This window comes from Chlorocebus sabaeus, chromosome 16, assembly GCF_047675955.1.
Source record: "Chlorocebus sabaeus isolate Y175 chromosome 16, mChlSab1.0.hap1, whole genome shotgun sequence".
NCBI lineage: Eukaryota > Metazoa > Chordata > Mammalia > Primates > Cercopithecidae > Chlorocebus > Chlorocebus sabaeus.
Window position 1 is genome coordinate 75,957,943 of NC_132919.1, and position 16,344 is coordinate 75,974,286.

General features: G+C 56.9%; 1 protein-coding gene and 1 long non-coding RNA gene across 2 annotated transcripts; one reads left to right on the top strand and one right to left on the bottom strand.

Moving 5' to 3' along the window:
* Positions 1-6,864: 6,864 nt before the first annotated feature.
* On the bottom strand, positions 6,865-10,195 carry SOCS3 (suppressor of cytokine signaling 3). Its single transcript, XM_008013093.3, has 2 exons — positions 9,843-10,195; positions 6,865-9,277 (listed from the first exon to the last, which is right to left on the bottom strand). Exon 2 carries the CDS (start codon positions 9,187-9,189, stop codon positions 8,512-8,514), a length of 678 nt encoding a protein of 225 aa, XP_008011284.1. The 5' UTR covers positions 9,190-9,277; positions 9,843-10,195; the 3' UTR covers positions 6,865-8,511.
* A 343-nt stretch (positions 10,196-10,538) lies between these two features.
* LOC140708793 (uncharacterized) lies at positions 10,539-15,026 on the top strand. Its single transcript, XR_012088996.1, has 4 exons — positions 10,539-10,865; positions 11,869-11,924; positions 12,729-12,807; positions 14,567-15,026. It is a non-coding gene; the product is annotated as an uncharacterized lncRNA (long non-coding RNA).
* Positions 15,027-16,344: the final 1,318 nt, after the last annotated feature.

Sequence of the window (16,344 nt, forward strand, 5' to 3'; positions counted from 1 at the left end):
CACCATCTGGGCTCTCTGCAACTTCTGCCTTCTGGGTTCAAGTGATTCTCCTGCCTCAGCCTCCCGAGTAGCTGGGATTACAGGCGCCGCCACCATTCCCAGCTAATATTTGTATTTTTTGTAGAGATGGGTTTTTGCCATGTTGGCCAGGCTGGTCTCAAACTCCTGACCTCAAATGATCCGCCCACCTCAGCCTCCCAAAGTGCTGGGATTACAGGCGTGAGCCACCGTGCCCAGCCGGATTTAATTTTTCATGTCTACACCTTCAACATTCTGTACATTACAGGCGTTAAATAACATTTTCTGTAGGAAAATACTATGATTGGAGATCTGGGGGAGGGGAGGTGAAAGAGAGGAGATATATCTTCTTGTGTAATGTAAATAACGAACTTACATTCTGTCATTTATTTATTTATTTATTTATTTATTTATTTATTTATTGAGGCGGAGTCTCGCTCTGTCACCCAGGCTTGGAGTGCAGTGGCGTGATCTCGGCTCACTGCAAGCTCCGCCTCGCGGGTTCACGCCATTCTCCTGCCTCAGCCTCCCAAGTAGCTGGGACCACAGGTGCCCACCACCACACCCGGCTAATTTTTTGGATTTTTTAGCAGAGACAGGGTTTCACCGTGTTAGCCAGGATGGTCTCGATCTCCTGATCTCAAGATCCGCCTGCCTCGGCCTCCCAAAGTGCTGGGATTACAGGCGTGAGCCACCGCGCCTGGTTGTTTTTCATTTTTTTGTGTCTGGGTTTGCAGAGTCTTTTCCTGAGGTTGGGCCTGAAGAGTGCTGGGAATACTGGCAGTGACGGTGTTAACTGGAAGAGCCCAAAGTCTTAGCATTCAGAACCCGAATTTCTTTTCTGAAAAAAAGCCTGAAGCCTACAACCCAGCCTTCCAGCCTGCAGCCCAGCCTTCCTTCCAGCCTGTAGCCCAGCCTTCCAGCCTGCAGCCCAGCCTTCCAGGCCGCTACTGTTGCTTAAGGCTGTGCTGCAATCAGAGAGCTCAGGAGTGGGAAGTCCAGAGTTCTACCCGCTTCTGGGAACAGCCCCCCATCCCCCTCCCGGCACCAACTTCCACAGGCAAGTCCTCATGACGGTGGGTCAGGCTCACCCGAGGATTTCACAAACGCCTGGCCTGTTCCCAGCACAGCACAGCTGGGAGGGCTCAGCGCTGGGGGGAAGGAGCATCCTCCTCCTCCTCCTCCTCCTCCTCCTCCTCCTCCTCCTCCTCCTCCTCCTCCCTTGGCCCTGCCGTCCTTCAGCTCAGGAGACGGAAGGGCTGCACATGTCCATGCTTGCCGCCCCACAGGCCCGCGAGCTCGGAACCTTCCCTCCCTGCTGATTTCCCAGCTTTGGCTTAGTCAAGGAACAAGGAGGAAATGTGCTGTCCCACGACGAAAGGAGCATCCAGGCTTGTCTGCCCTGAAGGCGGCTGCGAGAGGTCTCAGAGTCACCTGGGGAGGTGATTATTCAGATTCCAAGGTTGTCTTCAGGCTTCAGATTCAGAAGAGCTGGGTCGCAGTCCAGGAGTCAGCAGTTTCATCCACACCTTGGGGGACTGGCAGTAGGTGGTCCTCTGTGCTTTCAGAGGCCTTGAGGGGCAGAGAGGTGGAGCTCTGGGCAATGAAAAGCGTTTAGCCCATAGAACCCAGGATTCTAAGTTAGGGCCACCAGCTCTTTCTCTAGCTCCCTGACAATGAAAGAGCTGTCCTTGGATTTGGGGCCTCAGTTTCTCCATCTCTGAAATGGGTGTGTTCGGACCTGAGGGTACAGAAACCAATTGTCCTAGTTTGCCAGACTTTCAGAGCTAAACTGGGACAAGCTGGCCTCCCTGCTGAGGGTGGATGCATGCTGTAATGGGAATGCGATTTGAAGATGCGTCTTCGAGGCACAGTCTATATTTATTTAATTTACATATTTACTCGTTATCATCTGGTTGCTCCCACTCAACCTCTGGCGGGCAGGCGAGCAGGGCCTTGTCTTGCTGGATCTAGAACAGTCCCTAACCGCGGGCTGTGTTCCATAGAGATTTGCTGAATGAATGAATGAGTGAATGAGTGAGTGACTAGAAAGGGAGGGGGCTGAGGCTCCAAGAACAGGCTCCCTGAGTAGAGCGTGTGTGCGGGGTGGGTTTGCTCCGCTGACCTGAAGGGGGATCTCGGCTCCCCTGGGACAAGAAAACTTGATCCACTCACGGCCGGGAAAGAGTCCAGGCTTTCTGAGCAGCCGCCCCTCGGAGGGGTCAGTGACCCCCGGTGACGAACGCCTGACTCCCCCCTTCCCCCACGCGCCCAGGGCGGCCTGGTCCACCCTGTCTCCTCCCTCTCCCGCCCCCCACCCCAGGGAGGTGCGCCTGGCAGCCTCCCGGCCGAATTTCCTGGCACTGGGCTGAGAATAAACAGCGCTCTCCGCCCGTAATCCCGTTGCCCCGGCGACCGCGCTCCGCGGGCGGGGGCGTGGCGGGGGCGTGGCGGGGCGGGGCCGTACCCCGGGCGCACGCTTTGCAGGGCGCAGCAGCGCGGCGGCGGCGGCGGCGGAGATGCGGGCCCGAGAGGTGCCACCCCCCGTGCTCGGCGCGGACATTCTTCGCATAGCTCCGCCAGGGCTCCCGCGGTGTCCGGGAAGTGACTCTTCCTGGCAGAGGGCGGCCTCGAGGCGACGCGCCCGCCCGCCCGCCAGCCCGGCGGCCGCCAGATCGGGAGGGGAGTGGGGGCGGGGGAAAGAAGGTGCTCCCCGCACTGGGGCTCCTGTCACCCTCGGCCTCGATCGTCCCTGTCCTGCCCCGCGCTCCTGGAACCGGAGTCCCCTACTCCCTTACCCTCTCGACTGCCTCTCCGCCCAACCCCCGCCCGGTATCCCTGCGGTGCCCCCTCCCAAACATCCTTACTCATTCCTAAGACTAGGACACATCGTGCAGGCTGATTTTCCATCGCTGGCTCCCCTGTCTGAGGCCTCCTTCCCTCCCTCCCCCAGAGCAGGCCTTAGATTTCCCATTCTTGGCTCTAGCCTCAGGAGGCCTGCCCTAAAACAGCACCACCGGAGAGAGGATAGGGCCTCTTGGGGTGGAGTCTTACAGCTCTAGAAGCAAGGTAATAGGGCACAGGGCTGGGAGCGGGGATTTCTCCCCTTTCTGTTGGCCAGGGACCCTCAGCCTTGTTTTTAACCAGGCCGAGGCACGAGTGCCCGCTCAAGCCAGGAGGAAGCCGTCCACTGCCTGCAGACACTTGTCAGCACATCTGGGAGCCAGAACACCCCTCCTCCCGCAGCCAGGCCGGAGGACCCCCCACTAAGTCCCTTAGAGGAGGGTGTCTTCCCTTCTGAGGATTGAGAAGTACAGAAAGACTTCTGTTACGGGGTATGGGATGAGGAGAGAAGGGAGCGTGTGCTGAGCAGAGTCAGCTGGGGGAGAGATTCTCTCCTGGCCTTGCCACCAGCTTGTGTGGGTTTGAGCATGTTGCTTCCCTTCTCTGGGCCTCAGTTTCCTTGTCTGCAAACCCAAAGGGTTGGTCCAGTCTTATCTGAAATGGAAAGACACACCAGGTGCGGTGACTCACGCATGAAATCCCAGCACTTTAAGAGGACGAGGTGGGCAGATGGTTTGAGCTCAGGAGTTAGACAGCAGCCTGGGCAACATAGCAGGATCCCATCTCTACAAATAGTACAAACATAAGCCAAGTGTGGTGTTGTGTGCCTGTAGTCCCACCTACTCAAGAGGCTGAGGTGGGAGGGTCGCTTGTCCTCTGGCAGTTGAGGCTGAAGTGAGTTGTGATCCTGCCACTGCTCTCCAGCCTGGGTGACAAAAAAAAAAAGAAGAAGAAGAAGTGGACAGACAGAGGAAGGTTGGGATGGGCAGTGGTCTGGAGGAGGGAAATGGGTCTTCTTGCCTCTGCAACTCCACAAAACCAAGGTTCAACCTCTCTGGGGTGGGAAGGGAGAACTACTTCCTCCCTGGCCAGAGAAGATCAAATTCTTTTGCTAGCATTCTATGAACACTGGACACCCTTGCTAAACAGCTGCCTTCTGGGTCAAGGACAGGGACCCAGTGGCTGGGCACAGTGGCTCATGCCTATAATCCCAGCACTTTGGGAGGCTGAGGCTGGCAGATTGCTTGAGTTTAGGAGTTCGAGACCAGCCTGGGCAACATGGCAAGACCCTGTCTCTACAAAATATACAAAACAAATTAAAAATAAAAAATAACTGGCCGTGGTGGCGTGTGCCTGTAGTCCCAGCTACTCAGGAGGTTGATGTGGGAGGATTACCCAAACCCAGGAGTTCAAAGCCGCAATGAGCTATGATCGCATCACTGCACTCCAACCTGGGTGACAGAGAGAGACCCTGACTCAAAAAAAAAAGGTACAGGGACCCCAGCTTTACGGTTCCCTCATGGCTGTTATTCCAGTGGAAGGGGAAGTCTGTGCAGCTAAAGGTGGTGGTGGCTGCCCAGCAGACCCCAGGCTGAGGAAGACCCATCATCCTTCTGGAAGGCACAGGGGAACCACACCCCACTGGGCCCCCTCCCCTACACTTGTGCTTTGGGAAGGTGGCCCTACCTGGTTCTGCATTCCCAGCCTGGAGTTCCTTCATGATGCCTCTGGTGTGGTTCCCACATGCTCTGTCCCCTCAGCCGCCTCATGCCCGGCCTGGCCCCCACTTCTCGTCACTTCAGGTCATTTTCTCCAAAAGTCCCAGGAAATAGGAAAGAAAATGACTTTGTTTATTTACTCTCTATTGCCTTTTGGACGCCGATTCCCGGAGCAGTATATCGGGTGCAAGGGGGCCAGGAAGAGGTTCTGGTATTTGTGTCATCTGAGACAGATGAGGGCCCACGACTTGGGGTTAACACTCATTTGCCAGCTGTCAGGGTTGTGGGGACTGGAGGAGAAGGAAGCGTGAAAGGAGAATACCTCAGACAAGGTGGTTTTGTTTTTGGTTTTGTTTTTTTAAATGGAGACAGGGTCTCGCTATGTTGCCCAGGCCAGTCTTGAACTTCTGGGCTCCAGCTGTTAGCCCACCTCGACCTCCCAAAGTGGTGGATTACCGGAGAGAAGATGTTTTTTGCTATTAGAAGAACCCTAGTGCTGAAACCCCAGAGTGCGGGGGACGGGTACTAACTTCTTGGTTTTTAAGGAGGAACTCACCCTGAGGGCAAATATTTGCTGAGTGTATAGAAAGGCAGACAGGCAGAGACGCATGGGCTTTGGAAATCAAATGCTCCTGGGTTCCAATCCTGTTTTCCCCATATTCCCAAGTGGTGTGCCCTTGGCCAGGTTGCTTAACCTCCCTGAACCTGAGTTGCTGCCCCTACTTAGTTGACAAATATTTACTGAGCACCAATCTAGGCACCAGAAGTGACCAGTCCAAGTCCTGGCTCACGTGGGGCACATGGCCGTGTCGCAGAACATGGGGATGAGAACACCTGCCTTGTGGGAGCAGGTGGGATGCTTAATCCAGGTAACCTCTAAGTGCCCCTTAGCTTTTAAATGACAGTGACTAAAAATAGATGGGCTGAGGGGAGGATCCCTTGAGCCCAGGAGTTGGAGACCAGCCTGGGCAACATAGTAAACCCTGTTTCAAAAAAATACAGAGAGCCGGGCGCGGTGGCTCAAGCCTGTAATCCCAGCACTTTGGGAGGCCGAGACGGGCGGATCACGAGGTCAGGAGATCGAGACCATCCTGGCTAACACGGTGAAACCCCGTCTCTACTAAAAAATACAAAAAACTAGCTGGGCGAGGTGGCGGGCGCCTGTAGTCCCCGCTACTCGGGAGGCTGAGGCAGGAGAATGGCCTAAACCCTGGAGGCGGAGCTTGCAGTGAGCTGAGATCCAGTCACTGCACTCCAGCCTGGGCGACAGAGCGAAACTCCGTCTCAAAAAAAAAAAAAAAAAAAAAAAAAAAAAAAAAAAAATACAGAGATTGCCGGGTGCGGTGGCTCAAGCCTGTAATCCCAGCACTTTGGGAGGCCGAGACGGGCGGATCACGAGGTTAGGAGATCGAGACCATCCTGGCTAACACAGTGAAACCCCGTCTCTACTAAAAATTACAAAAAACTAGCCGGGCGAGGTGGCGGGTGCCTGTAGTCCCAGCTACTCGGGAGGCTGAGGCAGGAGAATGGCGTGAACCCGGGAGGCGGAGCTTGCAGTGAGCCGAGATCTGGCCACTGCACTCCAGCCTGGGCGACAGAGCAAGACTCCGTCTCAAAAAAAAACAAAAACAAAAAAAACAGAGATTAATAGATGGGTGCTTTTTGGGAGGAGGGTGATCCTGTCTGCTGCTCAGGTTGGGGACCCTAGGAATGAGGAAGGGAAGCAGGCATGGGGAGCAGTGGCCAGGAAGCCCCTGAATGCCTGGGGTCCTGTGGGGGGTGGTAGGGCTCCACCTGCATGCAAGATTTGCTTCAGGACCACCCCTCCTCCCACTTCCAGTGAACCTGGCTTGACTGAGGTCATAGGTCACCACCAGGACCCCATGTCTGGGCTTTCTCGGAACGACTCCCTGCCAAGGAACCAGAGCGCCTCTAATAGCCTGGAGCCTCTAAAAGCTTTGACCACAGCTCAGCTTGCTCCCTGCAAGCCCTTTGAAGCGCTTCCTTCGAACTTGCTTTGCATATTCTGGTCAGATCTGAATCAGACTTGCAGGAATTACCCCTCTCGGTAACAGTCTAGGTGGCTGCCTTAGCTTGTCAGTGACACACGGGGCAGGCGTGCTGACGTAAGGCTGAGAAAGGTTGAGACGTATTCGATTCCAGCGAGGGGGCAGAGCCACCACCCTCTGCAGCTCTCTTCCTCTTCTCCGACGCAGAGTGTGGGTGTGGGTGAAAGAGAAAGCAAGCACCGGGGGGCGGGGGTGGAGAAAAGGCTCAAGTCATGTTTTTCATTAAAAAATAGTGCTCTTTATTATAAATTACTGAAATGTTTCTTTTCTGAATATAAATATAAATATGTGCAAAGTTTGACTTGGATTGGGATTTTGTTGAGTTCTTCAAGCATCTCCTAATAGCCTCAAGGGCCTGAGTAGGGGGGAGGAGAGAGGACTGGAGGTGGAATCTTTATAAAAGACAGAGTGATTGAGGCAGATTGTAAACATTATTAAAAAACAAGAAACGAACAAAAAAATAGGGGGAAAAACCACCCCAACACACAACTGCCCTGTCCAGCCCAATACCTGACACAGAATACTTCGTGTTTGTTTAGTTGCCCCCCCCAACAAAAAAACAAAACAAAAACAACAACAAAAAACCTGTTCCAGGTAATTCCATCGCTGCTACATTCCTGTAAGTTGTCACTGATCAGTGCTATGGCAGAGCGGGAGCACCCGGGGTGGCAGCAGTCCAGCCTCTCCAATGACCTCCAGCCTCCCCCACCTAGGCAGGAGGGAGGGCTGTGCAGGGCTGGGGGCAGTGGGACCTGGTGGCTCTGCTCTGACCACGAGGCGCCTGACTGGCCAATACTTACTGGGCTAACATTCCCAGTGCTCAGCTGGGAGGCATGGGTTTCTGCCCCCTCCCCACTTCCCTGGCTGTGGGCTGGCTGGGTGCCCTCCCGCGAGTCCCTCAGCCTCTCCTCACATCCAGGCTGAGTATGTGGCTTTCCTATGCTGGGTCCCTCTCCATGGGACAGGGAGCATTTAAGGCGAATCTCTTAGCCAGACATAGTCAGGAGGCACACAGCAGAAACCCCTGTCGTCTCTACCAGGAGCCTGGGGTGAAAGATGTCCCATCTCCTCCATCCTCCCACTCCATCCACCCAGGTACAAGAAGGTTTAGTATGAGTAGGAAAAGAAGACCAGCTGACCAGCCCATCCATCCCCTCCAAATGTTGCTTCCCCCTTAAAACGGAGGAAGGGCCCTGGGCTCTCAGGCACCAGGTAGACTTTGGAACCTGTGTTTTCGGTGGCTGTCCCGGAGGAGAGGATGTGGGGCACCAGGATGGTTCCCTTCAGGTCACCCCAAGCCCTTCTCCCCGGAGCCAGGGAGAGGAGCATGCCACCAGGATCCTCACCTGGGGTTGGCGGGGGGTGTGACCATTTCCTTAGCCAGCCCACAGCCCCGGGGCCCTCAGGACCTCTCTCTCTTCCACCTTTCCCAGGCTCCACAACCAGCTCAGGTTTAAACCAAATCAAAGAGCAAACAAGTTCCGTTGGAAAATTTGAAGATTCCCTGGCAGTTCTCATTAGTTCAGCATACCCCAAGCGTCCCGTTTGGAGGCAGAGGGGAAGTTGAGGAATTGGAGGAGAATCCACTCGTGGTTACTATCGTCCCACCAGGCCAGCTGGCTCCTCCGGAGAAGCTGGAGACTCAGGTGGTACTCCCCCTTCCCTCCAACATATTCCAGGTCCGCCTGCCACATTCTGCGGGGGGGGTGGGGGGGGAGCAGGGGGAGGGGCCTGTCCGCCCTCTTTCCCCCCAGCGCTACAGGACTCTCTCCTGGCTGGCTTCTTGTGCTTGTGCCATGTGCCATGGAGGAGAGGGGACGCAGGCCCCTCTCCCGACCCATGCCCTTTGCGCCCTTTGCCCCTTAAAGCGGGGCATCATACTGGTCCAGGAACTCCCGAATGGGCCCCGGCAACTGGGTGACTTTCTCATAGGAGTCCAGGTGGCCATTGACGGTCTTCCGACAGAGATGCTGAAGAGTGGCCACGTTGGAGGAGAGGGGCCGGCTCAACACCAGGGGGATCTTCTCGCCCCCGGAGTAGATGTAATAGGCTCTTCTGGGGGGACTTCCAGGGAGTGGCTGGGCAGACGGCTGCTCGGGCACCTCGGAGGAGGGTTCAGTAGGTGGCGAGGGGAAGGAGGGGGCTCCAGGGGGCGGCATGTAGTGGTGCACCAGCTTGAGCACGCAGTCGAAGCGGGGCACAGGCTGCGTGCTCCGGGGATCGCTCTGCAGAGAGAAGCTGCCCCCCTCACACTGGATGCGCAGGTTCTTGGTCCCAGACTGGGTCTTGACGCTGAGCGTGAAAAAGTGGCGCTGGTCCGAGCTGTCGCGAATCAGAAAGGTGCCAGCGGGCTCGGCGCTGAGCAGCAGGTTCGCCTCGCCGCCGGTCACTGCGCTCCAGTAGAAGCCGCTCTCCTGCAGCTTGCGCACTGCGTTCACCACCAGCTGGTACTCGCTCTTGGAGCTGAAGGTCTTGAGGCGCAGGCTGGTGTCCAGGGGGCGGCTCATCCCGGCGGCGGGAAACTTGCTGTGGGTGACCATGGCGCACGGAGCCAGCGTGGATCTGCGCGGCGGCGGCTGCAGCTGCTTCGCGGCCTCCGCACAGCGGCCGCTACTGCATCCCGGGGGGCTGCGGAGAGGAAGGCGCGAGCGCGTGAGTGCCCGGAACCCTCCAGCGCGCCCGGCCCGCCCTGGCTCCCCTGCCTCCGCCGAACGACTGGGGCACCCACTGCCCCGGGGGCCCTCGCCTGGGCCCGCGCTCCGATCCAGGCGCCTCACGGAGCCCGCACGGCTCCCGCCCCTGCCGGCAGGGTGGCCCCGGGCAGCCCCTTCCCCAGCGCGCACTGCAAGGGTGCAGCGTGGGAAACTCGCGCGCGTAAGTTGGGTCTCCAGGAGTGTGGCCGGGTGGGGAGCAGGAGAAGGGCCCCCGGGACCGTCTGGGCGCCGCTCAGTCCAGTGGCCCCAGGCGGTGTGGACGGAGGGAGAAACCCGACGCACGGGGGTAGGGAGGGGACAGGAGAAGCCCGAAGTCCCCAGCCCGAGTATTCCGGGAACCTGGAATCTCCGGCTTTCATCCGCTCTGCCCCTACCCCGTCCCCTCCCTGCCGGGAATGACCCGGGAAGGGGAGGGGAAACCGGGAAAAGCTCCCGGGACTGAGCGAGACCCCTCCCCACGCCGCGCTCCTCCTTCCTACCTGGTCCCGAATCGAAGTCTCCGTCCTTGGGGCTGAGCCCCCTCGGGTCCCCAAGGCGAGGCGGCGGCGAGGCGGCCAGCGGTGGCCCGCGCTGCGCCCAGATGTTGGCGACCGTGAAGTCCACAAAGGAGCCTTCGCGCGCGCGTCCCTCGAGCTTCCCCTGGGCGCCCGCCCTGCCCCCTGCGCACCCCCGGACCAACCGGGAGGGGACCAGGCGAGGGGCCGCGGCAAGGGGCCGCAGCGGGAGCTGGGCCGGGCGGGCGGCGGGCGGCTGGCTGCGTACGGAGCCGGAGCGGCGGCAGCGGCGCAGGGAGTCCAAGTCGGAGCCGCCGCGGAGGCCGCGCTCGCGGGTATATAGGCGGCCGCCGCGCCCCGCCCCCCGATTCCTGGAACTGCGCGGCCGGCCTTCTTGTAATGTTTAGTCACTACTCGCAGCAGAGAAAGGCTGAGCGCGGAGGGTGAGGGAGGGGCCGCGGGCGCCGAGGGCGGGCCGCGAGCAGGGGCAGGGACCGGGAGGGACGCGCGCGGAGACAAAGCGCGACGAGAGGCGGCCGAGGCGGCCGGTGGGCGCGGCGCCAGCCCCGGCGGCGCGTTCCTGGCAGCGGCCCCTCCCCGCCGCGCTCCGCCCCCAACTTCTCATTCACACTTTCCCCCCACCCCCTTCCCTTCTAAGAAGGCCAATTTCTGGCAGAGGCGGGGGCGCCGCTTCGGGAGCGCGGGCAGTTCTAGGAGGCCGACCAGGAGAGCCTCCCGGTTCCCCTTCCCCTTTTCTTGGACCCCGCGGGGACACCCCCTCGCCGCCACCCGGGCCTCCCCGAGTGCCCGATTGCGGGTCCAGGCGGCCCAGGCCAGTCAAAAGGGAAGTGGGGTTACCCCACAGCCAGGCCACGGGGCTGGGGTCAGACCTGGGAGCCGGAGGTTGGAGACGTGCGACAGTCACCTGCGAGCAGGTCCCAGAGGGGAGACCCAGGGTTGCAGGGGACGCCCCTGCGTGGCAGCTACCCAGCCTTGGCCCACTGCCAGGTTCTTTGCCAACACTGACGCGAGTGTGGAGCCCCCCCCCCTCCCATATAAAAACGCCTTCATGCACTGGGGTCTGCAAACCGACTTGGTCCGGTGTGGGTTGGGCCAGGTGCTCTTGGCGGGGCTGGAGAGCTCGAGGGGGAACGATGGCCCCAACCTACGGCCCGCGTCCGCCAGAGGGCGCCCTGGGGTCTCCTAGGGGAGTGCAGTTTGGTGCTGCGCGCCCCAGGCCCCGGAATAGGCACGCCAGGGGTCTGCGGGAATGGCTGTCTCCGGAGCTGGAAAGGTGGCCGAGAAGGGGGAATTCACATCCCAGGCTGGGGTCAGACCTGGGAATAAAATTCTAGCAGGAGAGAATTTCCGGAAAGCAGTTTTCAGGGGTTCAGCCTACTGCCAGATGGCCCACACCCCCGGGATGTGCCCCCACCCCCTGGGATGTGCCTCCCTGCCTCTCTTGGGGTGGGGGGAGGACTGGCGGGGAGCGGGTAGAGGGGAGGAGAGGAGGTGATTGAGGTGAAAGATTGGTTTGCTATTGGTCACGTTGGCACTGATGTAGATAGTTTGGGCTTGGAGACCTGGGGCCAGCCTTATGAAGGATGGCAAGTTTTGTCATCTTGTCCCCAAATGGGCTGTGTGGTGCTGGAGACACCCGAGAGCCGCCTCAGTGGCATTTAGATCCTCACCTCTCAGGATGCAGAGGCTGTGGGCCTGGGGCCCTGTGCTCTGCCCAGATACCAGGATAGTGAGGTGCTGAAAGGGAAGGAAGAGACTGCCGCCAGGGACTGGGAGCTTGGGATTCCAGAACCTAGAGCTGGTCCTTTCGCGGGTCCTGGAATTGATAGGTGCGCACTGCCTTTGCCACGGTATCCTCAGTCTGTGCCATCACCCCTCTCCAGCATGTGCTGGGGACTCAATGAGATTTGGACAAGACACACAGTTTATCTGGGATTCTGTTTTGCCATCTGTAGAACTGGAGCCAGAACCTTTTCCTTCCCCTTGGCAGGCTGAGGCCAGAGGATCACTTGAACATAGGCATCCAAGACCAGCCTGGGCAGCAAAGTGAGCACCCCCATCTCTGCAAAAAATAGAAACAAAAATTAGCCAGGAGTGGTGACCTGTGCCTGTAGTCCCAGCTACTTGGGAGGCTGAGATGGAAGGATTGTTTTAGTCAGGGAGGTCGAGGCTGCAGTGAGCCATGATCGTGCTACTGCACTTTAGTCTGGGCAACACAGTGAGACCCTATGAAAAAAAAAAAAAAAAAAAAGGGTCGGGAGCCGTGGTTCATGCCTGTAATCCCAGCACTTTGGGAGGCTGAGGCGGGTGGATCATGAGGTCAGGAGATCAAGACCATCCTGGCCAACATGGTGAAACTTCGTCTCTACTAAAAATACAAAAATTAGCTGGGTATGGTGGTGCATGCTTGTAATCCCAGCTATTGAGAGACTGAGGCAGGAGAATCGCTTGAACAAGGGAGTCAGAGGTTGCTGTGAGCCGAGATTGCACCATTGCACTCCAGCCTGGCGACAGAGCTCTGTCTCAAAAAAAAAGGAAGAAAGAAAAAGAACCTTTTCCTATAGGAGATTTGAAATTTAGAAACATAAAAAAGATTCTGCACATCAAAGCATGATAGAAATAGAAGTAACCCAGTTCAACTCTCCCTACAGACTATTAGGAGAGAAGAGGAGGAAACTGGTTTATTCAACACATTTCACAAATATTGAGCTCCATGCACCAGGCACTGGGCTGGGCATTGATCTATAACGATAAATAGGACCTGGTCTTTGCCCTCACAATGCTTGCAGGATAATGAAATGGATTCTCCTTCTCTCTGTAATCAGTTCATTCTTTTTCTCATCCATTCAGTGTTACGTGGCTGCATGACCATACACTTCTGGGCAGAGCCCAGTGGAAGACAAGGAAGACTCAAGGAATAGCCCTTGAGGTAATGGATGAGAAAGTGCTTTGTAAATTACAATACGCTGACACAAGTCAAGTTCATTCATCCATTCCATAAACCCTTGCTGAGAGCCTGCTTTTGCCAGGCACAGGGCAAAGGGCTGGAAGACAGAAGTGCTGGGTGAATCCTGCAGGGGGAGATGGCTGAGGCAATCGACATGGGGCCCCCGGGTGATGAGTATGGTGGGAGGTACAGGGCTCCCTGCCTACTGACTCAGGAGATCGAACTGTTGTTCGGGCTCTATCACCCAGTAGCTGTGTGACTTTAGGCAATCTGCCTTGCCAGCTGTGCCTTGGTTTCCTTATTTGTAAAATGGTTGGAGAGTAGTACCTACCTCATTGAGTTGTCTGAAGCTCCCACATGCAAAATGCTTAGAGTGGTGCCTTGCATATAGGAAGTGCTCAATGCATGTTAACTGTCATGACTTTGAAAGCACTGGGGAGGCTTCGAGGAGAGGGAGGAGTGAGCTGAGCTGCTGCAGCTTGGGTTCATATGGTTGGCTGTGGATGTAAGCTGCCTTGTTTTGGGGAACCGTACAGCTCCTATGCAAGATACATTCCAAAAAGCTGCTTGTCTTGAAACAGGTCGGCCGGACACCAAGCTTCTTTTTTTTTTTTTTTTTTTTTGAGACAGCGTCCCACTCTGTCACCCAAGCTGGAGTGCAGTGGTGCCATCTGGGCTCACTGCAACCTCTGCCTTCCGGGTTCAAGTGATTCTCTTGCCTCAGCCTCCGGAGTACCTGGAATTACAGGCATGTGCCACCATACCTGGCTAATTTTTTTGTATTTTTAATAGAGACAAGGTTTCGCTATGTTGGCCAGGCTGGTCTCAAACTCCTGACCTCAGGTGATCCGCCCGCCTTGGCCTCCCAAAGTGCTGGGATTACAGGCGTGAGCCACCGTGCCTGGCCTTCCCTTTGGCATTCTAATCTCTCCCATGGTTTCCCATCGCTTTCTGGATGAATCCAGACTCCTCTGTGCAGTGTGCATCCCACGCTGCTCTGTGTCAGTTTCATCGGCCACCACTGCCTCAGCGCCTGGGGCCTCATGCTCTAGCTCCATGGAGCTCCAAGCTGTCCAGAAGGTTCTACCATCCTCAGTCCTGGGTTTCTGTACGTTTGCTTCCCTGTCTGGGGACAGGGAGGGAACTACCTTCCTTACCTTGGCTGATTTCTACTTTTCCTTTAAAATTTGGCAGATAGGTTGGCAGATAAGCTGGGCACCATGGCATGTGCCAATAATCCCAGCACTTTGGGAGGCCGAGGTGGGAGGACTGCTTGAGCTCAGGAGTTTGAGACCAACTTGGGCGACACAGTGGAGACTCCATCTCTACAAAAAAATTTAAAAATTAGCTGGATGTGGTGGTGCACGCCTGTGGTCCCAGCTACTTGGGAGGCTGAGGTGGGAGGATCCCCTGAGCCCAGCAGGTAGAGCCTGTGGTGAGCTATGATTGTGCCATGGCATTCCAGCCTGGAAGACAGAGACCCTGTCTCAAAAAAAAAAAAAAAAGACAGACACTCTAAACTTCCAGGTAGCTCTTTTTGCATTAACCAAAATGTTGTGACTAGATCTCCAGTGAGGATCTTGGGGAAACAGACTATATTTGATTTTTTTTTCTTTTTAAGACTGGAATCTGGTAGGTAGAAATAATCTTTAAGTCAAGGATGATGTTGACTTCTTCTTTCCCTTGTTTTCGGAGACCACAACCTGCTTTCTTCTAGAGTAGTTTTTGGTTTTCCCTGCAGGGCTTAGGAGCTATACAGATGGGGTAGAGGGTGTGAGTGCTGGGAAGCGCCATCCATGAGATTACGAGGCCTGTTAATGTGAAGACAAAGGGAATGAAGACAAAACAGTTTCTGGAAATGTGGGCAGAGACACCTGGGCCTTTACAGGGCACACTCCAGAGCTGTTTCCAGGCAGGGACCCCAGCAGAGAGAAGCCAGAGCTGGGACGCAAGCTTGCTTGCTCTTGTCTTCCCTCCGCTGAGGGGGTCGAGGGGAGATCGGGCCCCTCTGCTCTGCCCTCCTGATTTCCCGTCTAAGGGATTTAGGAGACTCTCGCCTTTTCCTAATCTCTCCCTTTGCAGAATTTCTGCGAAGTCACAATCCCATTTCCAGGCAAAGGTGCTTGGTCATAAAGATAATAAAGATATTCATTCATGATGGAGGGGAAGTACACAGTGGTTTCAGCCGCCTGTAGGGCTCCACTTACTCATGGTGTGTGACAGATGCTGAACCCTTCCCCAAATCTCATGGATGGGAAGGAACCCTGGCGCCACGGGGTGGTCGCGGGAAGCCGTGGCATGGCTTGGTGAACACAGGCTTGCCAGCCCGGGGGCGGATGCTGAGGTTGCCATTGTTGGTGGCTGCATCTGCAGCTGGATGGGTCAGGATGCCGGCCTCAGACCACAGCGTTGCTAAATGCCAAACCCAAGGTCTCCCTGTCTTGAACACTGCTGGGCATTCTACAGCACGAGGAGGCAGCCGGGGCTGTACTGCCCAGGGCCTGCCTTTGGCTGTGCGTCTTCTGTCTGTGAGCTAGCCTGCCACACCTGGGGATACACGGTGGGGAAATCAGTCAGCTTCCCTCCCTTCTAGAGCTTCAGGTCCAGCATTGGTGTCTAGAGGCAAGGGGAGGAGGGAGGGAGGCCTCTTCCTTTCTGTCGCCCTTTCTCTTGGCCAATTTGGAGGAGATGGTGGGGGAACTGTCTCTCATCTGACCTCCTGGAAGCCCTGCCTGCTGCTCCAGTGTGGCTCTCCCAGGGCTGAGGCCTGGAACCTAGGGCTGGGCTACCTGGAGTGCCCAGCTCTGCCGCACCCAGCCCTCCTGGGCTGCAGCCCTGGCTTTTTTCTTACCCACTGGGATGGCCCGTGGGAACTAACCTTGCAGCCTGCAGGACTGTGGCCCAGATGACCTTTCCGGAGCAGGGAAAGAGTGCACAGGTCTCAGACCAGGTTGACCCTGAGCCCTCTCTTTCCTGCTTCCGATAGGGGCAGGCCAAGGGAGGCAGGGACAATGGCATTCCTGTTTGCAGGCCTTTGTTCCCGCCAGGAGGGGCCCCGGAGCTAATAAAAAGGTTTGTGGCTCCGATGTCTAAGAGGCAGTGGAGGAGTTCTTTCAAGCCTGACATTCCAAGCCCAGCCGGCCTCTGGCATTTCCCAGAAAAACTTCGAGGAGGGGAGGGGAAAGAAAACACTTGAGGGGCCCACCCACCTACCCACCGGCCGCCTTCTCGGATTCCTTGTTCCCTCTGGGGATTGGGCTGGGCCTGAGTGCCAGGACCCCTGCCCTGGGGGGCCCATTCCTCCACCCACAGAGGGGCCCTAGGGAGTGTTGAGAGGGTGAAAGTGGGGAAGGGGGGTGCCTATCTAGCTGCAGAGAGGATGAAATGTCGGGGGTGCAGTGAGAAGAGGAGGAAAGTTTCTTCCCACTTTGTCAAAGAGGAATCCACATCTGCTACAAGTTTGGAGTTGGAGGGTGGGGAGTGAGGAGTTAGCTCCTAGCCAATATCTCCTCTGACCCC

What these genes read in the sequence shown, in the direction of transcription:
- SOCS3 (XM_008013093.3), bottom strand. Translation starts at nt 9,189, where the DNA reads ATGGTCACCCACAGCAAGTTTCCCGCCGCCGGGATGAGCCGCCCCCTG.